Below are 27,586 nucleotides of genomic sequence, written 5' to 3' on the forward strand. Positions count from 1 at the left end.
TTTGTTTTATCATTTTATTTGAATCCAGGTTTTAAATAGAAATTTCCCAAGAGTTGGCACTACAACCAGAGCTGCTTTTCTGGGAGGAGATGCCTTGAAGTAACAGTACATACATAGTACAATATTTTACCGTAAGCTTACACTTTACCATCGATTTGAGAGTTTTGTTTCCCACTCCCACAAAAAAATAGCAACAGTGGAAGTCCTATGTTAAAAAAAAATTGAGTTTAATACAGAATTTTACAATCAGATCAATATGCGCAGCATCACAAATTCCATGTTTAAAAATGTCGAGCTACAACCAACAGGTAGACCTTGTGTTGCTCAGACCCATCAGTAAACCAATAGTACATAACCCCCAACAGAAATAAATTCAAAATATATATACGAAATGTGCTGCAGAAAGACTCTTGCCCCATTTTATACGCAGTGTTCAGAACACAACTATTAGCAGATTAGAAAATATCTATCGGCCGGCAAGCAGCACAATGGCAAGCAAAATTATATATATTATGAAAACTCTTCATAAATCAAGCATTATTATGCACCCAGGTAGATATACTTAAATAGGAAGTCGAGGGCAATCGATTTGAGAATTGAGTGGATTTGGTTTAATCAACCAGTATCCATTATATTACAAGTACAATAATGTTTTTTGCAGCACACCAATTCAGGATGACAGTGGGATTTGATCACACCACAGCAAACCACATACACACACACACAAATATACTACAAATATACTTCAAAGTGTATTCATTTAGTGAAGGATATGGCATTTTATTATCGACACCATGTGACGTACAAATACAAGAAATATTGAACAGAATTCTACATTTAATTTGGTTTCCTCAAGTACCGTTTTTATTTCCTCCCTTTCCTATGTTAACTTGCTGTTTACATCTTTTAAATAATAAGGCATTAAGAATATCTGGAGTGATAAGAATGAATAGATCTTTTGGGTAGTGAACAAAACAATAATTAGAATGCACTGCACCCAAGAATGTGAATTAAAGGATTGGGCTCATGTTCTTTTATTGTTAAACTTTTATATCTACTTGTTAAAGTGTTAATCCCATAACAAAAAAAAACTTTGTGACCAGTACAAAATGATGCCAGAATAGACAGAGACTTGACTAAAATTAGGACAAAGATAACTGTCATCCTTTCCTTATAACTTCTGTTTAATGTGTGTGGTTACCTGTTCTCTAACAGCTAGCTGCACACAAAACAAAGTACATGTAAAACTGGAACAAAGCAGGTATTGTTTCCAGTGATAGCACCACAAAAGGACTGAAAGATTACATACTTGAATCTTTGAAGTCAGTGTCAAACCATAATACTTCAAAATTGAATTAAGCTCAGTCAATCTTGAATAGCGTTGCAAACACATTAGGAGCCCCCAGACGTGTGCAGCACTAATCTGGTTAAAACTACAAACACATGAAGTAACCATTCTGAACCCTGATAACGTGTCAAAAATTTATTAGTTTATCTGTTGCCGGCAATGAAACATTATCTGCTATGCAGCACATTAACAGCGTAAAACACTTGGAAAATGGTTCCTTTTCGTCCCAAATTTTATATATAGTAAATCCAATTTCCGCTGGGAAAGGGATGTAAAGATACACAATTTTATTATTCTGGGGTAAACCCCATTTTAAACAACTGGTTATCTTAATACACAATAGGGAAAGAAAAACATAAACTTGTATATCTAGTCCAATCAATAACCATCAATACCATTTGTCTTTATGATAGTTCCAGGCCTCTGTAAAGTAGTTCTAATCGAATACCAATACTGAACGGGAAGATGTGCAGTTAATCTAGTACTTTTAACACTTTGATTTTAATTCAACTAATTAAGAGAAATATATAAAACACACTCTGTACCTATTGAGGATTAACCCAGTTCATGCTACCAATTTCACACCACCCAGGACGTTGATTTGTTCATAAGCATAATTGTAAATACAAGTATAGCATTTACAATTGTGTTACAGATAGCAAAGAAAAGTTCTCAGTGCATTCTAATTTTTTGAAAATAAAAATCTCCCTCAGATTCAAATAGTTAGCGGTTTATTTCAATTGCTTTCTAGATTATAGCACGGGAACAAGGACACAATATGGAGCACGCAGCATTTCTGACGCTGGATTTGGGTAAATGAAGAGTCATGAATTCAGTTGGAACACTAATAGTTTCTCCTCCTTGTTTACTATGGATTCTAGCTCAACTGCATACCTTCTTTTCACTATTGTATACATACTTAGTATAACAGGAATATAAGGATTTCATGCAGATACTGGAATTTATAAATAAAACTGCCTTGAAGAAAAAAAAACTGTTGACACTCAAACAGACATTGGTTCCTGTGATCTATAACAGCATGGTAGATGGCTTTTCAAGGAACTTCTTGAACTCAGCCAGCCACTGGGCACCAACTGCTCCATCCACAACACGATGGTCACAGCTCAGGGTTACGGCCATCATACTGGAAACATCAAATCTGCAGAGTTATGAAAAGGTAACGATGAGATTTTAAAATTGAAATTTACTTCCATACAACACAGAACGACACAACAGTATTTAAAGAACTTAACTCAGTTGAACGACACAGTTATAGAAGTGACTAACAGACAAGAAGTGATTAACCGAATAGAAATCAAATCTGATGTATTTAATGGTTATTTCCTCCGACATAAAACATTTAATTGTATTTAAAAGTCTAGTCACCTTCTGGATGACATGCTGCACAACTACCCAAAATATTCCAGGGTAAAACGGAGTTTTAAAGGTTCGGTAATTTAAATATACATTCCTTTACAACATATGCACATCGCACAACAGAAAATTCTTTCTAATGCGATGTATTCTTTCTAATGGGTACTAGATGAATGCAACTTTGTGGCTACAATACAAAAGCAAAATATTGCAGATGCTGGAAACTGAAATAAAAACAGAAATTGCTGGAAATCTCAGCAGGTCAGGCAGCATCTGTGGAGAGAGAAACAGAGTTAACATTTCAGGTTGGTCACAGATCTGAAACGTTAACTCTGTTTCTCTCCACAGATGCTGCCTGACCTGCTGAAATTTGAAGCATTTTCTCTTTTTATTTGTGGTTACAATATTCACTTAAGGAATAATCGACTAAAAGTTAAGACAATAATCGCAGAAATTGCCTACCCTCGCTCATTTTCTGCAGGAAGCAGTCTTTCCTCAGATCCACCAACAGCTAAAATGCATGCTTGGGGTGGGTTGATAATGGCCGAAAAGTTCTTTATACCATACATTCCGAGGTTAGATATTGTAAATGTTCCACCCTAATGTCAAGGAAAAATAGTGGGTTAAATAATACGTACCATTTTTTTTTTAAAAAGCCCGACTATTCATATTGCCAATTTTGAGGATCTGTCTACCACATTACTAATCCATGAACAGATTCATTATCTTACACATGCAGATCTAAACTAAACTCGATAACAATTTTTAAAAACTAACTCACTGGGAAAACCATGCACTTAAACATTTTTTTAAAATTAAATTTTGTAGTTTAATAGAGAAAAGCTCCCAAAATCCACTGAAAGATGAAGTATTCTCTGGGGTTTCACCAAGGCTCTGTACAACTGAAGCATATCCTTCTCTTGGTATTCCAGCTCCTTGAGACAAACAGTTCTTTAGCCTTTTTGGATTACTTTTTCTTCCTGTGCACTAGATTTTAGTGATTTGTGTACCTGGACACCCAAATCATTTTGCTCCTCCAGAGTTCCAAGTCTCTCCCCATTAAGAAAACATTCTAATTTGTCTTTCTTGGATCCAAAGTGCATGAGATTTCACTTTCCCACATTTAACTCCATCGGCTACAATTTTGCCTAAAAATTCCCATTTATGTCTTGTATTCTTCCACATACCTGCACCAGTATCACATTATTTCCTTTCATTCCTTGTAATGTGAGGTGTCGAATGCAGGGGACAGATGCACTGGATTCTTCTTTTCAAATATTAATCCTTACCTGAAATTCATGGGGCTGGAGTTTTCCTTCGCGAGCCCTTTCGGCTAGGGATTTCACGTCATTATTGATGGAGGCCAGTCCTTTGATGTGTGCATTAAACACTATGGGAGTAATCAGACCAACAGGCGTACTCACAGCCACACTGACGTCCACAACGTGGTTTCTGATGGGAAACAAGACACCAGCTTAAGTTAGTCCATTTGCTCCTTTCCACCAGCTAACTTCTAGTCAAAGAAGGTTTCTGATGGTTTAGCCTCACCACAAATCTGTAGAGCAAGTTGTTGCTGATCAGTTAATATCATTAATTAATCGTGATACAGAATGGTTGATCAAATGTTGCTGACTTTCAAGAAAATCCTTGGTACACAGTGGGTCAAGCAAGTGTGCTGTTTCTATTGCCTCTGTGACTTGGATTCAAATACAAGTCAGACTGTTGGGATAAATGCCCCCTCCCTCTCTGCTCGATCCTGGATAGAGCAGTTGCATGTGGAATGAGTTCAGGCACTCGCAAACCAGTTTAAATGGGCACAGTGCTACTGTACAGACTGTTCAGAGTTCAGCACAAGTTGTTATTTAATGGCTGGTGCGTTAACTCCACAGATGCTGGTCGACCTGCTGAGTATTTCCAGTTTTTAGTTCAGATTTCCAGCACCGACAGTATTTTGCTTTTGCTGTTTAATTGGTCGTCTCTGTCAGGAGGAGGTGGAAACATTCCCACCGATGCTGCTTTTCCGAGTTTGGGTAAGGGTCACTGTTTAGCAAAGTAGCGTAACATTTTCCATCCGATTTTTGAAATACAGTGTACTGTGAAATTTCACATCACTTGACAGGAAAGGTGCATCTCTGCATTTAAATGTTCTCAAGTTCTATTTTGAATGGTTACATACAGTTTCACATGGTAGTCACATGTTAATTTTTAAACAAAGGCAGCTTGCTTCAAATAAAACTGACACCTTCTAGACATTTTAATCTGTAGATTGCATACTCACTGCCTGATGACCGTGTCCAGCCAAGAGGAATTTACTTCGGGAATCTTTAAGCATGCCAAAGCTGAAGCCTTTATGAGAAAATCATTTACCGACAGCTTAATGTTTTCAGATTTGATTTCCTATAAAACAAAAGGACCAAGATTATTATTAATCACCCAGGATAATCTGCCATTTTCCAAGTCGCAAAATGGCATCTTCACTTTTAAACTTGTTTAAAATTCTTGCCTGTAGCTAAGCAGTGATTCTCTCATCAGCAATAAGAGTCTGGATAATAATTCCTAATGTACACATTATATATTATTGTACAGAATACACAAAGATTTGTGCAGGCATTAGAACCGTGGGTGAGGATAAAAGATTCCAATCAGATCTAGAGGTGATGGGGGAATATGCCCACATCTGGCAGATGATATTTAATGTAGATAAATGTAGTGTTATGGACGTGGATAGGGTTAATGCCAAGCATATATATGCCTTTCAGGGCTCTGAACTGAAACTGGTTTGAGCGGGAAAGAGACATGGGTGTTATAGTGCACGAGTCTCCAAAAGATTCACGATCAGTGCCACAAGACTATAGCAAAAGCTAACAGAGCATTGGGATGTATTACTAGGACAACCCGATACAAGAACATAACAATTAGGAACAGGAGTAGGCTATTCGGCCCCTTGAGCCTGCTCCGCCATTCAATGAGATCATGGCTGATCTTCTATCTCAACTCCAATATAAAACAAAAAAGTACTATAATGTCCTGTTACAAGACCATGGTTAGCCCTCATCTACAATAGTGTGTTCATTTCTGGTTACCCCACACGGTGGGTAATACAGAGGTCCGAGAAAAGGTTGAGAGTAAAGCCATGAGGATGATACCTAGCTTAAAAGCCACTAGTTAGCACAATAGGCAGAGATTTTATGGATCTTTTTATTCTAGAAAAGCGTAGACGAGAGATTTTGATTGAGGTATTTAAAATAATGAAGGGACTAGACATTCTCTGTGGATAGACTATTGGAATGAATAGGTAGGGAGGACCAGAGGACGTCTGTATATGGTATGTGAGCTAGAACTAGATGTCAAGAGGTTTTTTGCTTTTCACAGATGGCCAGTGATCTCTGGAGAAAAAGTTGCCATTTGGTGCAGATTTGCAGAAAATGTTCAAAAGAGAGCTGGATGAGGCTGCTATCACTGCGTAGGTGGAGTGTGGGGCCATATCCCTCACGGGTGATGTGGTCACCTGGAAATCGCCTTGATCACCTCTGTCGGTCATAGAGGAATTTCCCCCCAGAAATATGTTTCCCTGAACTGGCCTGGGTTTTCTTTTGCCTCTCAGGAGACTACATGGCTGCTACTGGGCGAGCGCATTGGGGGTCATGATGCTTAATTGTAGCACGATTGTAAGGGACAACTTTGACAGAGCAACTCTGTCCTTTTCGTCTTTGTTAGGACCGAAGGCAGATTACAGGATTGAAGGTCTGCTTGTCCTAACTTAAGTTTTAAACAACAGTATTCACTTCTTTATGCAATAATTATTCATTTACGAACCCATCGTAGTGTGTTGAAACATCAGCAGGGAGCACCATGGATTTTAGGAAGCCGGTGCTTCATTGTTGAGTTCATGATTTCAGCCACACTGTAGAGAGGGTGAGGAAGAAGCCAACAGGTGGCAGCAGCCTGAGAGCCAGTCACCCTTTTCACTCAGAGATGTAAACAGTAGGTATACAGCTAGGAGAGACTAGTAAGCGCAGATATAATGGTAAGGACTGCAGGGAATCGAATACGGACAGGGTGATCTCCTGGACTAGTTTCGATCGCCTGGATGGGTTGGAGAGGAATTTTCCCAGATTTTCTTCTCCCTAAATTGGCCTGGGTTTGTAATCTGGTGATCACATGGCTCCAGTTGGGGTAGAGTGTAGAATGTTTCAGTATAAGGGGTGTTGTAGTTGTGTGGGGCGGACTGGTTGGGCTTGGGTGCTCTTTGCCTTTCCGTCATTGTTCATAGGTTTATGTGTACCCTTCAGGGCTGCTGACCAAGGGCCGTGTGGCTCTTTGTCGGCCGGCGTGGACACGATGGGCCAAAATGGCCTCCTTCTGCGCTGTAAATTTCTATGTAAGCAAACCAAAAATGGACATCCCCCTAAAATGTTTATACTGAACAATTGTCCCATACACTGCTTGCCGTTCCATTCATACCTCATTCAACTGCTTCCGAAGCTCCAGAATCCTATCCATGTTGACATCTATAGATAGGTAATAATGGGGGATGATCTGCTTGGACTGCATAAGACGCTGGGCTATAACCTAAGGTAAAACATAAACAAAGGAGTTAGTGACAGAAAAATGAAGGTGAGAAATAGCAGTCTCTGTCATACTCCATCCCACTTTCTAACCAGTTGCAATTTTGTCAATTGTATCTTGCCTTCCGTATACCACTGATCGGGACGTCTGTGAATGTTCCAGTCGGTACAGCTGCTACACTAGGAGCAGCAGCAGCAGTCGGAGCCTACAGAAAAATACAGGCATAACATAGTTAAGTACGTTAAAGCTTGTGGTATTGCACACTAAAAAAAAGCTAAAATCTGTACAATAATTCTTGGGTACTGCATGCGTCCCGCTTTAAATGTGCTGTGCTTTTTGGATTGATTCCTGAAAAATTTCAGCTAATCAAAGACTGGTTTCACTGTCTCTGAGCAGGTTACAAAATTCTTTCTCCATCTTGCAACCTTTGCTCGTTGGTCACTTCTACGCGCAACACATGTTGAACATACACTATATCCGCAGCCACTCACTCTGAGCAGCCTCATGGGAAATGCATTAGTGGCATTTAAAAGCAACAGGTAAAAACTTCCATAGTATTGTTCAATTCCTACCATGACCAGTTACGGGTTTACTAACTGACATAAATAGCTATTTTGGTAAAAGTCATATAGTTATTTCTCATGGCTATAGTAAAGTACCATAACACCCCATCAACAGAGTTCACTTGTCTGAAAGTCAATTTACTCCATCTTCCTTTGTATAGACTTTTAACCCTTTACCATCGATGTCATGACAGCTGCGTAGTTATTTCCTGACCATTCCGAACAATGCTATTTTGTAATTCTAGTTAAAAAAAAAATATTGCTTTGCCCTCTCTCCCTAACATAGCCAGGACTTCTATTAGGAATCAGTCAGTCACTAAACACTAGGCTAACCAACAGCCACATGTCATGGCACACTAAAACATCAGGGTTTATAGACAGTAGGATTGGATATTGGAGAATGCTGCAACAATTCCAAAAACTCACTTTTCTATGCTTCCCTCTTACTAATTCAGGAGCTCTCAAACATTAAGTTGAAGAGTCCAATTTGGGAATATTTTCTATGCTGGAATCAGAACCACTGCGAACAGCAGCTACCAAACTTATCCCACGACCCTCCTGTGTTGAGAGGGGAAATCACCTCACTCCTGTATAGTCGATTCAGTCCCGAGGACCCAGAGACTTAATTGCGGAGCTTTAAAAGGTTTGAACAATGCTGGGCAAATCTCATCGCAGCAGATTTGAACAAGCCTAATATTATTGCAACCAGCAAAATATTCTCAGGTTTGACGGTCTCAGATCTGAAAGTCAGTCTTTTTAAATGAACTTACTGGAGCTACTTTTGAAGGTACAAAAGATTCAATATCTTTTTTCCTGATTTGACCATCTGGTCCGGTACCTAAGTAAAGAAAATACACCATCAAATCAGAGCACAAATACCAATTTTAAACCAATCCGTGTGATGTCTGGTGATGTTTTGCAGCAATGGCGACCATGAAACTACCGGATTGTCGTAAAAACCCATCTAGTTCACTAATGTCCTTCAGGGAAGGAAATCTGCCGTCCTTACCCGGTCTGGCCGATATATGACTCCAGACCCACAGCAATGTGGTTGACTCTTAACTGCCTTCTGAAATGGCAGCTCACCACCAACTTCGAGGGAAATTAGGGATGGGCAATAAATGCTGGCTTTGCCGGCGAGGCCCACATCCCGTGAACGAATAAATAAAATTGCCCTTTTCAAGGAATTTTATTTATCCTTAGTTTTAAATTCATTGCAACACGTTCAACAGTACTTTTCTTATGCAAAAACATAACCTTCCACAGCTTTTACTAGCTCCATTCCAAAGCGATTAGAGGTCACAGTATTGAAACAGCAAAGACTAGTTTATTTTATAAAGCACCCATCGCGCCAACGTTTTTAAAAATAAAGACACATTTATCTAGTGCCTAATCACATCTCTCAAAGCACTTCATTTTGAATTGATTGCTTTGAAATACAGTGGCTGTTTTGCAGACAAATACAGGGAACACATCAAGGGTCCTACGAACAGCAAATGAATTTGCTTTAGGCAGTGTTAGCGGGGGGGGGTGGGGGTGAAGGTGGTTGGCCAGGAGAACTCCCTGCGCTTCTTCGAAGAGTACCATAGAATTTTTTACATCCACCTGAAGAGGCAGATGTGGTCTTGGCAGAGCATCTTACCCGTGAGGTTGAACCTTTAACAATGCAGCACTACCACAGGTACTGTAGAATGTCAGTCAAATTAAGTGCGTCCGGAACACACAAACCTCTGATTTTGAGGCAAGACTGCTACCAACTGAACCAAGCTAATCAACATATGCTCTTGGTATGCTCTCCCTATATTACAACAGTGACTACACTCCAAAAGTACTTCATTGGCTGTAAAGCTCGAGACATCCAGTGGTCGTGAAAGGTGCAATATAAATCCAAGTCTTTCTTTTAAACAAATCGGCTTTGACTGTGACTTAAATAGTTCAAAATACATTAAACCCAGTGCTGTTAACTGTAACTAGGTGCATTTCAATTTTAATGCAACTTACCTTTGATTTGTTGGAGGTCAATTCCCTTGTCAGCTGCCAGTTTCTTTGCCAAAGGACTGGCAAAGACTCGACCTTTGGGATCTCTAGGCTTGGCTGGGGCAGACATAGCCGGTGCTGCCACAGGCTGTTGAGGGAGGGGGGCAGTCTGCAACAAATTTCATAAGTTTGGCTGAACAAATCGTAATCCAATCTCCCTTTTAAACAAGAGACAAAATCTAGCAACTGTTACTGTACAACGTGGGTTATTACATGCAACTTTAGGGAACAGTACCTGCAAAGTCGGCTAAAATTTATTTTCATTCAATTTATGAATACACTATTGTATTTGGCATTTTATCATTAAATCTCAATCCAAATCACAAAGGACAAGTTCTCAGCACAAAACTTTATTAAGTGCTTCAATACTGATGCAACAGAAGATCAGCAATACCAAATGTTAAATAGATGAGACATGACTATTTGAGTCACTGTTACAACAAACATCAGGCACTTTAGCCAGACATGAAACTTGAAGAGTTCACAGAAACTTTGTTCGAAATGCTCTGCTGGTAGCTCAATAAGCTTATGCAGCGGGCAGTTGAGCCATATGACCAAGAAGATCCTAGGTTTAATCCCTGGACTCCGAGTGGATCTTAGCTGAGATGGCTTTAGGGGTGTGGCAACTGGCTTTAGTGCCCCGGGTCAGATAGGGGAAAATGAACCAGAATTCACGTGCTGATCTCTATCCAACGACCCCTGCTCATGTGGACATCAGGTGAGAGAATCACGATTCACCCATGGTTGACCAGCCTGACAACAGTTACAGTCAAGGTTCACACCTTAAAATGACAAGCACTTGGATGAAGTATTGCAAGTACCGAATGGTCACCAGGGATTTAACACAGACGGTGGGGGTGGGGGTTGAATGTTATTTCTTAAGAGAAGGTTTGAAGCTCTAAGTGTTACTCCTGCAGATATAATGTGTGTTCTTACTGGAGGTGGAGATTGTGGCTTAATATCAGCAACTCCAGTTTCCACATAATCGGCGAACGCTGGAATGTCCGACTCCTTCTCTACAATGATGCACAGTGATGTCCCAAGAGGAACGTCCCGTGTACCCTCAGCTATCAGAATCTTGGCCAAGTAACCTTCTTCCATTACTTCAAACCCTAAGAGAGATAATGGTTGTTCATAATACAGTACTATCATCAATCTTATTCCTGTTGGCTTTAAGATGTCGCCCTAGCTGGTCAATTGATTATAGTGCATTCCAACTATATCAAACTAGGAAAACAAAAAACTTTAAATTATCTTTTCATGAATTATATTTTATCATATTTCTGCACTATGCTGCTTATTTTGAGCACATCTTTGAAAACGTTCAAATATTTTCATAAAATAACCTATACAGGTTGAACCTCCCTTATCCAGAACTCCCTTATCCAGAACCACCCCTCATCCTGAATCATTCCCGGCCACCAGGTGGCGCATGCGCAGAACTCCAACATGAACAAATTGAAGTCCTTCCTCGCTGCCGACTCCCACAATCACTGACCTAACCCCGCGATCCATCATCCCGCCACCCTCCCATGATCTCTCTGCCGCACTCCCAGCCCCAAGCCAGCCAGCCCCGATATCCTCTTGCTCAGTACCTGTACCATCCAATTTAACGTGATCACCCCTCGTCCAGAAAAATCCCTTATACAGAACAGGCCGGGCCCCAGGGTTCCGGATAAGGGAGGTTCAACCTACAAGTATCAACAATTACCACGTTACAATTTTGTTCCGTATCAAGTGTTACCCCAAACCATCCCCAATTTTTACACTGTCCATATGCAGAGACACGTCAAATCTAATCTCCCAACCATGGCCGCATTATAAACATATAGTGGTAACAGTATCTGAAATCATCATTTTAGGACATGGCGTGAATAAACTAAAATTAGATCAGGTCCCCAAACACAGATGTTTACTGATTTTAAAGTGCTGTTCAGTGCACAGAAGTGCAGTTCTTAAACATGCAATGTTTCACTCAAGTCAATGCTTACCTATTGTTGCTTTGTCTGTTTCAATCTCCGCTATAAGATCACCTTCACACAACTTCTCACCAACCTTCTTCTCCCAACGTTGAACGGTACCCACTGTCATTGTTGGAGAAAGAGCAGGCAGGACAATCTGCAAACAAACAGCATACTCTGACTTTATAATCTACACAAAATTGAAAATTGAGACACGTACATTAAGGCGTAGTGCAACGTTTCGCAACTCAATTGAAACCATGGCAAGCTGACGGAAAAGGACATTTGAAGTTTAAAGTTACATCATAAAGTCAATTGTGATTAACAAGACTATATAAAGTAAACCTAGAAAATAAATCATTGGTATATGGCCATGAGATTGTCAAATTCTTTCTCCTTTACTTAACATTATTCTGTATTCAGTTAAGTCAGAATACAGCCTGCTACAACCATATAATGGCAGGAGAGAGGCAGGAGAAATTAGACAGTTCTATGTACCAAGTACCACCAGGTATAACATTTCCCTAGCTTACGACTGCCATTTCAATATATTCCCTACACATGCATCCCCCAAATAAAGATTCACTAAACTTTGCAGTGTGCACGCCAAGATTTTAAAGATTGGGTTCCAATCGGACCCAACTGTTCCAAGAATGTAAAAACCAGGCCATTTAATGTATACAATTTAATGTATGCTTTTTAATGTATACAATTGATTGTTTCCCATTGTTTTGGAGCTATACATATGTCACAAACGCAGCAAACTTCAATAAGAAAAATTGGTTAGTTTCCTAGATAATCCAAATTGACCTAAAACAGATAGATTGATGTACTGCTCACATTTCCAATTTCTCTTTGCTCACCTTCATGTGGGGAGGATAAGAACTGCCTGGAGCTTTGGGTGGAGACGAGGGTGTGGAAGGGGATCCAGCAGCTGCTGCGACTGGTGAGGCACTTGCTGCCTCTGGACTGTAATCCTTAAAAGCTTCAATATCCTCAGCGCTAAACAGTACAAGTGACAGAGAAAGATGTTTACACTTTGTCATAATTTAACAGCAACAGTGGATAGTGCAGGCGTGTCGACTGAACTCAAAGATACAAAGAAGGACCATGTGATCTGTCAAGACCACCCTATCCAGACACAGTACGGCTTTGTACGTCAACTCCATTCCCGCCCCTCCGCAATCATAAGCTTAAAACAAAACAGCCAATGCTCATTTTAGGAAAAGAAACTTTGGGAAATTCCTATCCAACCCGTGGCTAACAAGCAAGGTCCAAGCGGCTGTGGTAATGTCCAATGCACAATGTACAGGTTTTAGCTTTCAGCCTTGACTCACTGGTAGCAAGCTCACTCTGAATCAGAAGATTGTTGTTTCAAGTTCCCCTCCAGGACTTGAGCACCTAATTCAGGCTGACACTTCAGTGTGGTACCGAGGGAGTGCTGCACTGTCAGAGATGCCTTCTTCAGATGAGAAGTTGAACCCTCTGAGATGGATGTAAAATATCCCATGGTACCATTCAAACAATAGCTGGGGAGTTCAGCAGGTATCCTGGTTAATTATTTATCCCTCAACCAACATCACTAAAATTGATTACCTGGTCATTTATCGCATTGTTGTTTGCAGGACCTTGATTTACGCAAATTGTCTTTCCCTACATTACATCAGCGACTACCCTTAAAAAGTACTTTATTAGCTGTGAAGCACTTTGGGTCGTCCCGAGGAAATAAAAGGCATTATATAAATGCACATTCTTTCTTTAGAATTTACATTATAAAAATGACTTTAATGTAGAATAACATCCCATGGCACTGGACAGAAGCATAAGCTAAAGGAAGCATGGTTAGCAGGAGTGACCAAAAGCTTGGTCAGAGGAGGAGTTTCAGGAGGGCCTTCGCAGGGAGCAAGGCAGTGGGGTTTGGGGAGAGAATTTCAGGGAGTGGAACCCAAGTGGCTCAAGGCACAGCCACCAATGGCAAAATAAAGGTGGAGATGATGTACAAAAGGCCAAAGTCAGAGGAATCAAAAGTTCAAACTAGAGGAGGTTAAGAGATAGAATGAGACAAAGGCTTGGAGGGATTTAAATACACAGATGGGAAATTTAAATGTAAGGCATTGGGGGGCTGGGGTTTCAGCAGCATAAATCAAGAGGACCGATGAGCGACCAGGACTTGGTGTAGCATAGGATATGGACTGCAGAAGTTTACGGAGGGTAGAGAATGGGAGGCCTGCCAAAAGAGTATTGGAGTAATTGAGTATGAAGATCACAAAAGGCACGATTCAGGATTTCAGCGATGGACAAGTTGAAGCAGGGAGCAGAGGCAGGCAATGTTAGTGATGGAAGTAGGAGGTCGTTACAATGAAGAGGATCCTGAGGTTAGAAGCTCAGCTGTGATCAGCAGGATGCAGAGGCTGTGAACAGTTTGACACAGCGGCCTGGGAGGGGGAGTTGGTGACGGGATACGTAGTTTGTGTTGGGGGCTGAAGATGATGGCTTTGGCCTTCCCAACATTCAGCTGGGGGAAGTTATGACTCACTCAAGATTGGAGTACCAATCCTCTTCTCACCCAGTAACAGTAATCACTGGATAGTTATCAGGAGTAGGAGCCCTAGCTTTTTCCTCTTCCTTGTCAGTTTGCACTGTGGTCAATTGCAGCTACTCAACCGTTGCTATAACTGAGCTCAGTTAACAGAGTGTGATTCAGCTCGTCATTTTTCCTTCTTGGGATGACGCTTCATGATAAGGAACTATGGGAAATCATGTCCAAGAATCAAAAGTATCTAGCATGCTGGACCACAAAAATGAAGCAGTTATTTTAACTTTATTTTTTGTAGATTTAATGGGTGTAAGAGAGTAAATCACATGGACAAATTTGAAAATTCTACATTTCAGGTGTTCATTTTAGATGTTCTTTACTCCATGCACAATGTTCTAGCCCAATAAGAGTTTGAGGTGTCTAATAGTCAAACTTTTTTTTTGCGCTGTTTCTATATTACCTGGTGATTCAACTTTATCTTTTAATATGCTCCCTGGCTATAATTTAAGTGTCTCCATCCTATCTTCTATCAACCTTTTAATATAAAAGACTTACATTTATATAGCGCCTTTCACAACTACAAATGTCTCAAATCGCTTTATAGCCAATGAAGTACTTGGAGTGTAGTCACTGTTGTAATGTGGGAAAAGCAGCAGCTAACTTACCCACGAACAGCAATGTGATAATGACCAGATAATCTGTTTGTTATGTTGATTGAGGGCATCGCTTAGTTTGTGGTAGCAGACAGATTAGACTGCAAACACTATCCCAAAGGTTGCCTGTTCTATTCCCAATTCTGATATGCATGACTAAACAATTTCAATGGCAACATTCCTTGACTACCCTCCGAATGTAGGTGCAGCTTGCAGTGTGTCTTAATATTTAACATTTGCCTTCTTTTTAAACAGGAGTTGCGTCACATTGACATAATACCATGGAATTCGGTCAGTCAAGAAAATAAATGTGTTTGTACATAATGCGGACGATTTACCGTCATTAGAACGGAAACAATTTGAGGATTCTTGAAGGTAGTAGTGAACATTGGGCCCAAGTTTCGAGCCGCGCCTAGAACGGCGCAGTCCCAACCTGGACGCCCGTTTTTCGCGCCACAAAGTGCGCCTAAAAAAACCTTCCAGATTCTCCAGCTCCCTGCAGGTCGTTTGCCGCTAGGCGCAGCGCAGCAGGAGCTGTAGGGGGCGGGGCTAGGTCCCTGCTCTGAAAACAGAGCCGGGACCTCTGCACATGCACGCTACAGTGGGCGCGCATGTGCAGTAGCTCCAGGCGCCCAAAACTGTGTGGGAGGGGCCGAAGCACGCAGCCCCTAGCCCTGGCCCAATGGCCTCACTGGGGCTGCGTGAATAAGGCTGCCTACCACGCCCAGCTCCTGTTTCCTCCCGACTCGACTCCCGCTCCCGCCCCCCGCCTCCGGACCGGACCCGACACCGACCCGACTCCCGCTCCCGCTCCTCCCCCACCCCACCGCTCCTGGACCGGACCCGACCCGACCCCCGCTTTCCCCCGCCTCCGCACCGGACCCGACTCCTGCTTCCTGCCCGCGGACTAGATCCGACCTGACCTCCCTCTCCCTCCCTCCCTCCCTCCCCCCCGACCCGAACCGAACCGACCTCCCTCCCACCACACCCCCGGAACCGCGCTCCACCCGACCCGACCCAACGCCACCTACCTGTAGATATGGTGCTGGGGACGGGCACTGCCCGAAGTCTCGGGCCCGGCCCATTCAGCCTCCCTCCCTCCCCCCCATCTCCTTTCCCCCCCCAAACTCCCCATCTCCTCCCCCCCCCCCCCGATCCATCTCCTTCCCCCCTCTCCTTTCACCCCCCTTCTCCTTTCCCCCTTCCCCCCCCTCCTCCCCCTCACCCCCTCCTTCTCCTTCTCTCCCCTCCCCCCCTTTTTCTCTCCCCTCCCCCTCCTTCTCCTTCTCCTTCTCCCCCTCCTTCTCCTTCTCCCCCTCCCTTCTCCCCCTCCCCTCCCCTCTTCTCCCCCCCTTCTTCCCTCTCCCCCTCCCTCCCCTCTCCCCTCGCTGTCAGAAACACAAACACTGACAGAGAATGAGAGACACACACACAGACAGACAGATAGAGACACTGACAGAGACACACTGGGTGGCATCCCAGCACGCTGTTGGAGGGCTCCCGGTGCTGCAGTCAGTAAGTAGAAAATGTTTTACTTATTGATTTTTTAAAAAATTATTTCTTATTAATTTTTTTTGATTGATTTATTGGTTGATTTATTGATGTATTTATCATTTATTATTGATGATGGCTCTTTATTTGTAAAACTGAAGTGTTTAATGTTTGTAAACTTCCCTTTAAACCCCCCCCCCCCCCCATTCCCTATGCCTGATTTGTAACCTATGCCTGATTTTCTAAAGTGTAGACAAGGTTTTTTCGAGCGTACAAAAATCTTCACTTACTCCATTCTAAGTTTGGAGTAAGTTTTCACTCACAAAACTTTGAAAACAGGCCTAAGTGGCCGGACACGCCCCCTTTTGAAAAAAAAATTCTGTTCCAAAGCGAAACTGTTCTAACTGACTAGAACTGGAACAAACTAAATGGCGAGAATTCCGATTTCGAAGGTACTCCGTTCGACACCAGTTGCTCCTAAAAATCAGGAGCAAATCATGTCGAAACTTGGGGCCATTGAATTGAAGGTTTAGTGCAATGCTCTGAAGACCTAAGTCCTCATACACCAGGCTCTCACTTTCAATTGTGCTATCATAAGGAAGGTGCAAAAAGGCCAGCACTCCTTGGACCAGTAAGTCAAGAGGAATCATCCCGAACTACATGTTGAAGGGTGGAAGATGCCTGTGCGTGAATTTTTTTTAAAACGTGTGGTGAAAGAACAGCACTGCTGGAGGCTGTCTACCAACCTTTTCAGTCAGGGAATGGGGAGAAGCCGACAATGAAGGGCACGGGACCTTGAAAAAGTTATTTGTTCTTGAAACTACACAGAACTTCATAAAGTTTACTTACAGCAGTAAACGTACAACACAACTGTATCCAGTAAATGTGGATTTGAATATTTTGTGCACAAAAATATTCTATTGAGTACAGAAGTCGCAAGAGAGGATTCAAAGAAAACAAGCACTGATCCAGGCAGAGTGGAACATTTGTTAAAAGTATTTGCATGCTCACTTTTGAACGGTGATGCAGATGATCGTACCAAGTGGCACATCTCGCGTTCCTGCGGGCATTAGGATTCTTGCCATATAGCATTCTTCCAGACTCTCAAAGCCTACTGTTGCCTTGTCCGTTTCCACCTTTGGAGAAAAAAAATTACATTGTTTAAATACAGCAGGAGAAAGGAACCCAACAATAGTCCTGCATTAACAGTGTGTAACATTGCCACCTCCAAGTTTAAAATCAACTCTGGACACCTTTCCTCAGAATTGCCACCTAGTTGATGTACGCTAGCCTTCCTGTCTTCATCATAGGCGGTCCCTCGAATCGAGGATGACTTGCTTCCTTGCCAAAAAGGGACGAGTTCACAGGTATTTCAATGAAAGATCTAATATTCCAGATCCCGAACTACATGTTGAAGGGTGGAAGATGCCTGTGCGTGAATTTTTTTTTTTTTTTTAACGTGTGGTGGCTGTTGCACACCAGCCACCACACGGGCTTGACAGAACTAGGTCTTAGTGCAGTGGCAAGGGTTAACCAAGACGACTGGAGACCGGCTCTGCTGCATAGGCCTAGTGCGCACACAATTCGCAGTGTGGGCTGGCCCGTGCTGCCCCTGGGCCCTCGCCTCTTCTGGGCCCCAAACTCCCGCCTCTCCTGGGTCTTGACCTCGTCGCTCCTTCACGCCGACATTGCCGCTCCTGATGTACCTGCCCGTGTTCCAATCAGCCACCTGCATTTTGGTGACGTGCAATCCAGTCGCCCACTTCACAGCCATCGCTCTCCTGCACCAGCACGCGCTGCACCTTGTAGTGGTATGCGAGCAGCGTGGAGCCTTCCTGTTGACTCCCATTCTCAGCAGCCTGTTAATAGTTAACACCAATCTGCTCTCATCTCATCCTTTACACTTCTCTCACTGGTGACTATACAATCCATAATAGCTCCGAACAAAGTTTCTAATGGTATAAGCATTGCTTGAAACTTTTCATCAGATTTTGGGCTGGTTGGGGACTACATCCCATTGAGCGACAAAGATTGGCCACTTCGTGTGCTGTGCCTATCATAGGCTGATGCCTTTCCCATGCAAGACCATTTTATAAACCCTTCCCAGTTTGTATTTGACCAAGTCTCTTTCGACAGTGATTGCACATCAGAATATATTGTAGGTTAAAAATCGTCTTAACATATGTGGCTCATTTGTATTTTACTGTGCTTTTAGATTGGTTTTTTAAAAAAAGCTAGTTTTATTAGTTCTCATCTGTAGTTCAGTCACTAAAAATGTCCCTCAATGCAATAACAGGGGCTTCACTACTATGGCCATTATGTATAAATAAAATACAACAATGCAGTTTTTAAGCAAATGCAATATAGATGCTCATTACACTGTGATTATTGACTATACATCAATCATGGTTTTGTAATGAATTTCATTATAACCCCATGCAGGCTGTCATATTTTGAAAAACCTTTTCTAGAGCATATATTAGAACAAATTGGCATTTATATAGCACCTTTCACATCCTCCGGATGTCTTAAAGTGCTTCACAACCAATTAAGTACCTTTGAAGTGTAGTAAGGCAACAGCCAATCTGCACACAGCAAGGAAGAAAGACTTGCATTTATACAGCGCCTTTCACGACCACTGGATGTCTCAAAGTGCCTTACAGCCAATGAAGTACTTTTGGACTGTAGTCACTGTTGTGCTGCGCACAGGAAGCTCCCACAAATAGCAATGTCATAATGACCAGATAATATGTTTTTGTTATGTTGATTAAGGGAAAATTATTGGTCAGGACAATGAGACAAATGAGCTGACAATCAGTTCTTTTGGTGGTATTGGTTGAGGTATAAGTGTTGGCTATGACACAGAACTCCCCTGCTGTTCTTCGAATAGTGTCATGGGATCTTTTATGTCCACCTGAGGGGGCAGACGGTGCCTTGGTTCAAGTCTCATCCGAAAGTTCCGGCAGTGCAGCACTCCCTCAATGCTGCACTGAAATGTCAGCCTAGATTACGTGGTCATCTGGAGTGGGGCCTGAACCCATGACCTCCCAATTTCTGTTTTAAAGTGTAGCAACTTTCATTCTTACTAATAAAAAGTAAAAAGTGATTTTTAAAAAATTCACAAGTAACTATTTTACACTGGAAAATAGGCCTGAAACTGAGGTAGACAATTTAAAAAAAAACAGAGCATTAAATAAGATTACAAAACAGCCTATTACCCATTTGCATCAACTCTACAATCCTGATATTTTGATACCTCTACACATCTCGACAAACAGTGGGCAACATAGAAAGTAAACATGACGCGATAATGCTATGCACCTGTCAAAGTAGCCACCGTCGCAGTCACTTTTACACTGGCACTTGTCCAGTTACATAAGAAATAGGAGCAGGAGTCGGCCACCTAGCCCCTCGAGCCTGCTCTGCCATTTAATAAGATCATGGCTGATCTGATCATGGACTCAGCTTCACTTCCTGGCTTGCTCCCCATAACCCCTTATTCCCTTATCTTTCAAAAATCTGTCTATCTCTGCCTTAATTATATTCAATGACCCAGCCTCCACAGTTCAGATTCAGTAGAGCTGGCATCATCACTACACAAGCTAGACTATTAAATCCCCGGTCCCAGTGACACAGCTACGGGCCCAATTTTTCACAAGCGTCCAATTCACTCAGAGGGTTATGAATCTTTGGAATTCTCTGCCCCAAAGGGCTGTGAATGCTCAGTCGTTGAGTATATTCAAGGCTTAGATTGATAGATTTTTGGACTCTAGGGTAAATCATGGGATATGGGGATCGTGCAGGAAAATGGAGTGGAGATCAAAGATCAGCCATGATCTTATTGAATGATGGAGCAGGCTCGAGGGGCCGTATGGTCTACTCCTGCTTCTAATTCTTATGTTATTATCTTATGTTCATATTCTGTTACCAGGGTAATGTTGCAGGGAACAAGTGCATGAATTCTGGACTCCAGAATCCAAACTAAGAGGGCAGTGTAAACAGATATTCAGCACCACTTAGATACACTCTACACACAGCATTACAACCAACTGACAGTGCATAAGAAAACCAAGTGAGTTTTGAACATTAAAAGTTCTCGAATGCACTTAGATTAAACAGGGTTTTCATTTCACATACCTCAGCTATTAAATCTCCTTCATTTATTTTGTCTCCTTCCTTCTTCTCCCACCGGGCTATAGTTCCCATTTGCATTGTGGGTGACAGAGCAGGTAACGTCATCTATGAATAAAACAGCAATGAGTAATCGGATCACACAGGCCTTGTAGTACAACTCAATAATAAAGTACATCATCTTTCAAAAAAAATATCTTTGCATTAACTGAGGGCATTATTCATCCTTCCGATTACAAAATATTTCAGCAGAAAAGGAAGAAATGGACAGTAACTACAAAAACACATTCAAAGGGCTGAAAAGATTCAGTGTTTCATTGAAAGATCAGGTGTGCGACAGAGATTTTATGTATCGGTATTTCCAGCCATCCCTAAATCTGTGCGCACTTACTTTTAGAGCATCCCATCGGGTCAGTAAAACGGGTCACTGGACCTCATCCAAGGCAACCCTTCGAAACACGCAACTCGACAGCATTCATTCTACGCAAAGGGCAGGCATGGACGCGGTTAGAGTCAGCACTTTGAGAGACCAGACAGGAGGCGAATTATTGGAAGGGCAGATATTTGGTGTAGGATTTCCACACAGGCTATTCAAAAACTGGACTGTGTAAAACTGGACATTCAGCAACCAGTGAAAATTGGAAGCAAAATCCACAACTTAAAAGTCAGTGATTGTGAACAGCAGCAGCATGTAAATTAAGCCAAGCGTGTTGTGTGCTGTGGTACAGTAAAGGCAATCACTGGACTCACTCACCATACACACACAGTATCAGATTTCATCCATACTGGAGAATCACTTCCACAGAACTCGCCGCAGTTAGAAAAATGCAGAATCGAAAACCTAAACAACCCAACAATGCAGCAGCTGATATTAAAACCATTTGTAACTCCAACAGTCTGTGACCGTAATTTATATGTACTTCTTCCAAACTCCTTCCCCCGTGACCTCTACCACCAGGAAGGATGATGGCAGCAATGTCGTGGGTACATTATCACCTCCAAGTCACACCTCATCCAGGCTTGGACATATTCACTGTTCCTTCATCATCGCTGGGTCAGTATCCTGGAATTCCCTACCTAATGCTGTTGTGGGAACACCATCACCATAAGGACTGCAGTGGGTCATGGAGATGGCCCACCATCACCTACTCAGGGCAGGAATGAGCAATAAATGTTACCTAGCCAGCATCACCCACATATGAAGAATATTAAAAGGAAAACCAGTATACTCTATCTGCTCCTCATGGTGCAGTTCCCGCTACTATGCATAGAGGGAACACAGATTATGGGCAGCTTTGCTGAACATCTTTGTTCTGTCTGCAAATGCGACCCAAGCTACCTTTTGCTTACGATTTCGATTACCCACCCTACTCTGACCTCTTTCTGGCTTTGGCCTAATGGGCCCAAAATTGCCCAGGAGTCGCTCCGTTTTTTTTGGAGCAACTTGATTTTTCTGGAATTATCTTAAAAATCCCCATTCTACATTTAATTTGCGCCACAGTAAGTGAGTTAGTTAGGATTTTTTTTAGTTTAGTTTTTTTTTCTCAAAAGGGAACGTTACCAACCACCTATGCCTGTTTTGGCCATTTAAGTCAGTTTGGACAGCTAATAGTTGCTCCAAACTAACTTAGGCCAATGTATGTGGCCACTTGTGGCCTCACAGAAAACCCTTGCGGAGAGTTAAGTAATCAACGCAGGTAGCCAGAGATTGGGGGCGGGCGAAAGAGGGGGACGCACAGAGGACCTTGCAAAGCACTAAACACCTTCACAATAACATTCAAGTAGCATAAAAACCATCAATAATAAATAAAATAAATAAAAAATAAAACTTAAGTCCTCCCTTCATATGAAAACTCTCCTCCTCCTCCGCCACTCGCCACCATCAAAACAAAGCACAACCATCAATAAATAAAAAATAAAACTCAATCCTATCTGGCCAGTCGGCCGGTGCGGGAGGCCACTCGGCTGGGGATAGGAGCGGGAGAATGCACCGACTCTCTCTCTGAGGGTCTTCTCCGAGGACTGGACTTCTCCAAGGACTGGACTGGACTTCTCCGAGGGACCTCCGGCTGGGGAGCAGGAGCTACTGCGCATGTGCAAAACCTCCAGTGCGCAAGCATTGAACTGCCAGCACTGTTTTCCGCCCCTAATGAACAGACCACGCCGCACCAAGCCATGGGAGAGGCCACAGAGCGGGGAGAACACAGAACTACATTTTCGGCAGCCTTTTGGGAGCAGAAAGTTGGCGCACCTCAGGTAAGTGCCCCGTAAAAAACGGAGGGCCAAATTTGGGCCCACTGTTCCAATGAAGCTCAAAGAACAGCACTTTATCTTTCTATTAGGCACTTCGTAGCTCTCTGGCCTTAATATTAACTTCAAACCTTAACTTTAGCTCTCACTTTCTTTAAGACGATAAAAGCTGGTGATGTGAGAAGTGTAGTAGTTCTGGGAGGGAGGGTGAACATAAGAATAGGAGCAGGAGTAGACCACATGGCCCCTCGAGCCTGCTCCGCCATTCAATAAGATCATGGCTGATCTGATCTTGAACTCAACTCCACTTCCCTGCCCGCTCTCCATAACCCTTGACTCCTTTACCGTTCAAAAATCTGTCTATCTCTACCTTAAATATATTCAATGACCCAGCCGCCACAGCTCTCTGGGGCAGAGAATTCCATAGATTCACGACCCTCAGAGAAGAAATTCCTCATTTCATTTTAAATGGGCGACCCCTTATTCTGAAACTATGCCCCCTAGTTCTAGATTCGCCCACAAGGGGAAACATCCTCTCTGCATCTATCCTGTCGAGGGTGGTGGGGGGGGGGAAAACGATGGCCTGGGGGGTTGAATGGGAATACCGTGCTGGTGGGGCAGTATGCAACCATCCTACCACTCTGCTTTTTTCTTCTACTGAGCTTTTGGATATTGTTGCATTTTACCAGGATTTCCCGTTTGCATTGCAGAACTGCCATCCCCTCCCTCACTGTCTCAACTATTCACATCTTCTCTTGAATGTTTTACATTTCTTTTATTATGTTTCTTCCCATTATCGTACGTTAATATCACACCAGCCATTTAACTAGCTCCTGTTTTCCCTTTAAGCACTTTATAGGTGCCTCTCTCATAGGTGTGTGTTTTTTTTCCCCTAGCTTTGTTCTCTTTCTTTAAATAAAATACTGTTGATCTGTAATATTTTTTCCCAGTGTTGAAGGGCCTATATCTGCAATGTTAACTTGCCTGCTCTTTCCACAGATGCTCACTGATCTGTTAAACTCTTCCAGCATTTACTGTTTAGAATCAAGTGGCTGAAGTTTGGCTGCCAAACATTGAATGAACTTGTTGATGCTCATATTTAAACAATACAACTTCCACTACCTCATCATACGCTATTAAATTAGTTTAAGAAATTCAAGTTATCTGTCAATTCAATGTACTTGAAGACTTTTGAAACCAAATGATTGAAAAATTCAAATTTTTCAGCTTTAAACCCAACTGAATAAAGTTTAATATCCATTATTTCATACATTTTCTCTCTCAACCTCTGCGCCATCCCCCACCCTCAACAAAAAGAGGCAAACAAGGTGAGCAAATGGAGGCCCAGGTGAGAATGTTTCTTGCTCAGAGGCAGCCATCACCCTTCAGTCCCTCCCTCCCATTCAAATAAGTGCTTTGCAAGCAAGTTCCTGATCATGAACACCAATCCTACCACTCACCTACTTAATTCATGACAAGAGTTATTTAAAGTCCTTGTATTTGTTTAGCTTTAGAGCCACTGCTCAGTCGGGTGGACATGACTAGGATTGCATGTTGCTGTTAACCTGGAGTGCCTAATCCTAGACGCATACATGTCTTACAACTGGGAAGGTAACCCAAGCTTTATATGTAGCATGTCCCTACAGAGTTGCCAACTACTTTCTTTCATGAAGCACAACAGCATCACAGAGACAAAGTAAATCCATCCCAAGGTTAATGCATTTACATTACTGTATCCAGCCAATACCGACACTCATATACCCTACAACATATACAATGGCCCAGAATTCGCGGTCGGAGGCTTCCCGCAAGCAGATGCCTCTGACCACAAAGATTTCTACGAAAGTACCTGTTGTTCCTGGAGTTTCGGAGGCTTGCGATCCTGGGCCTCGACGCGAAGGTCTGCGTAGAGGCCCACGTATTCCAGCAGCGTATGCATGTCGTACGCATCACTGTGATCACGTGGGCCGGCCCAACCTATCAGAGTAGTGATATTCCCATTCATATCACCATAAGGTCTACCTTATTTAATAGGATTTTATTCTGTGCTTTAAAAGTCTTATGTTGATAAAAGCAGGCCTGCTTTTATTACTCGTAAGAATTTGAAGGACATTCGCTGGGTAGGAGTTGGACAAATAGCCCAACTCTCCGCCCGCGGAGGCCCTTTCGTTTAGGAGGCACGAGATCTGTCGAGAAGATTCTTGACAGATCGCAGGTTCCAGGTTCCTAAACCTGGAACTTGCGGGGACCCTGCGGGCGCGTGTGCATCTCGTGGCCCTATATTTCCAGCATGCTATTCAGTTTTGTGAATATTTGATCAAGGTTATGTTTAGTATATCTTATCTCCAGTGTGATGACTTCTAAATTGTAAGATTAAAATATTTTAAAACTGTGTGGGCCGGGAAATGTTTTCAAAGCTTCAGACAGGATCAGTTTTAAAATGTTTGAGAAAACGTTTCAAATTATTCATAAATTCTAACCAGCTTCCAGACTCTTGTAATCTCATCAACACCTTGGAGCATTTAATTTGGCACAAGCACATATTTAGAGTTAATAGTAATTTTGAATCCCATAAAGCAAATTTTGCAACAGGTGAACAATTTTCCTTTATACAGCACCTTTAACATAAAAAACATTCCAAGTTGCTTCACAGGAGCGCATTCAGGCAAAAGTTGACACAGAGGAGATATTAGGGCGGGTGACTAAAAGCTTGGTCGAATTGGTAGGTTTTAAAGAGCACCTTAATGGAGGAGAGATGCGGAAGGGTTTCGGAAGTGAATTCCAGAGCCGAGATGACTCCAACGGTGGGTCGTAGGAAGTGGGGTTGGATGTACAAGAGGCCAGAGTTGGAGGAACATAAACAGGGGTCTTAATAGCATGCTATTACTAACATTATAATCACCAAATAACGAATACAGACAGTTTTCACCAGTTATCACGCAACTGCGTCTATCCATATTCCAGCAAAAAATCTACATTCTACTTCTATCCTAGAGACTCGAGAACTTTGGGGACATTTGTGGAACTTTAGCATTCCAGACCAGGGGACACTGAGAAAGCTCCATGAATGCAGTGAATTAAAAACCAACTGAAGCAAGTAACACAAAGCAAAATATGCACGTCTGAACATATTTCACCAGCAACGAAGCATCAAATCTGGAGCAGTAAAGCAACTTTATAACCATATTACGTGCAAGACATCCAAGAGCTCAAAATAATTTTGACTCCAGCAAGAGCAAAACTTGACCTGAGCATTTATTCCTCAATGCTCAAGAATGCATTTGAAAAGTAAAAACTTGCATTTATATAGAGCCTTTCACACCCACCGGACGTCCCAAAGCATCTTACAATCAATGAAGTCGCTGTTGTAATATAGGAAACGCAGTAGCCAATTTGCGCACAGCAAGCTCCCACAAACAGCAATGACCAGATAATCTGTATTTAGCGATGTTGATTGAGGGATAAATATTGGCCAGGAAACCGGGGGAGAACTCCCCTGCTGTTCTTCGAAATAGCGCCACGGGATCTTTTATGTCCACACGAGGAGGCAGAGGGGCCTTGGTTTAACGTCTCGTCCGAAAGACGGCACCTCCGACAGTGCAGCACTGCCAGACATGAGACTCCCAAAGCAAACGCTCTATTCGGAACTCGTCCATGGCAAACGAGCCAAAGGTGGGTAGAGGAAACATTACAAGGACACCCTCAAAGCCTCCCTGATAAAGTGCGACAGCCCCACTGACACCTGGGAGTCCCTGGCCAAAAACCACGCCTAAGTGGAGGAATCCGGGAGGGCGCTGAGCTCCTCGAGTATCGTCGGCGAGAGCATGCAGAAACCAAGCGCAGGCAGAAGGAGCGTGTGGCAAAACAGACTCCCCGCGCACCCTTTCCTTCAACCACTGTCTGTCCCACCTGTGTGACAGAGTCTGTGGTTCTCGTATTGGACTGTTCAGCCACCAGAGAACTCACTTTGGGAGTGGAAGCAAGTCTTCCTCGATTCCGAGGGACTGCCTATGATGATTAACGTCTCGTCCGAAAGACGGCACCTCCGACAATGCGGCACTCCCCGAGTACTGCGCTGGGGGTGTCAGTCTAGATTTTTGTGCTCAAGTCTCTGGAGCGGTACTTGAAACCCACACAACTTTCTGACTCGGGGGCAAGCGTGCTGCCCACTGAGGCACAAACTTCGGAGGCAGATGGAAGCTCTGCGGCGAGCTATGTGCTGCGGGTTATTTAAGGCTCTTGCCCTTCGCCATGGTCAAATGCCCAGCCTTCCCCAAGCCCCCCAGATTGGCCCAGAGACTCTGCCCGGGTGTTGCTCACCAGCTGGTGCGGGGGCAGGCTGTACCACCTCCGGGCCGCGGCCGGCAGCCTGTCTCTCTGCAGCAGCAGCCGCTGGTGGTGCTGCTGCAGGCGGCCGGGGCCCCCGCTCTTCGCGGCGGCGCTGAGCGAGTACCAGCAGCGGGCCCGGATCCGGCCCCCGACGGCGGCGGCGGCGGCGGCAGCAGCAGCGGCCCCCCGGCACTCGGAGCCCGGCTTCAGCCGTACGCACGGCCCGAGTCTGGCGGCCTGGCGGAGCATGGCGAGCCCGGTGTGAGACAAGGGAGAGGTGGCGGAGGGGGGCAGCTCGGCGTCTCCTCGGTGACCTCGGCCTTGCTGCAAATCGCCGGGCGGCA

At 43.2% G+C, this 27,586-nt stretch overlaps 1 protein-coding gene across 1 annotated transcript; it reads right to left on the reverse strand.

The window, feature by feature from the left end:
* Positions 1–27,586, reverse strand: dlat (dihydrolipoamide S-acetyltransferase (E2 component of pyruvate dehydrogenase complex)). The gene is made up of 14 exons (XM_070894437.1): positions 27,234–27,586; positions 20,670–20,771; positions 17,544–17,668; positions 12,716–12,854; positions 11,883–12,009; positions 10,828–11,003; positions 9,856–10,000; positions 8,625–8,692; positions 7,413–7,496; positions 7,187–7,294; positions 5,001–5,119; positions 4,012–4,174; positions 3,185–3,321; positions 1–2,507 (listed from the first exon to the last, which is right to left on the reverse strand). The coding sequence occupies exons 1-14, from the start codon at positions 27,489–27,491 to the stop codon at positions 2,378–2,380; spliced, it is 1,881 nt and encodes a 626-aa protein (XP_070750538.1). The 5' UTR covers positions 27,492–27,586; the 3' UTR covers positions 1–2,377.

This window comes from Pristiophorus japonicus, chromosome 11 (genome assembly GCF_044704955.1).
Source record: "Pristiophorus japonicus isolate sPriJap1 chromosome 11, sPriJap1.hap1, whole genome shotgun sequence".
Lineage (NCBI taxonomy): Eukaryota > Metazoa > Chordata > Chondrichthyes > Pristiophoridae > Pristiophorus > Pristiophorus japonicus.

Coding starts and splice junctions, on each gene's coding strand:
- dlat (XM_070894437.1), bottom strand. CDS start 27,491: ATGCTCCGCCAGGCCGCCAGACTCGGGCCGTGCGTACGGCTGAAGCCG. Junction 12,855..17,543: donor ATCTGCATCACCGTTCAAAA/GTGAGCATGCAA, acceptor TGTACTGTTTAG/CGCTGAGGATATTGAAGCTT. Junction 3,322..4,011: donor TCCAGCCCCATGAATTTCAG/GTAAGGATTAAT, acceptor CCTTGACATTAG/GGTGGAACATTTACAATATC.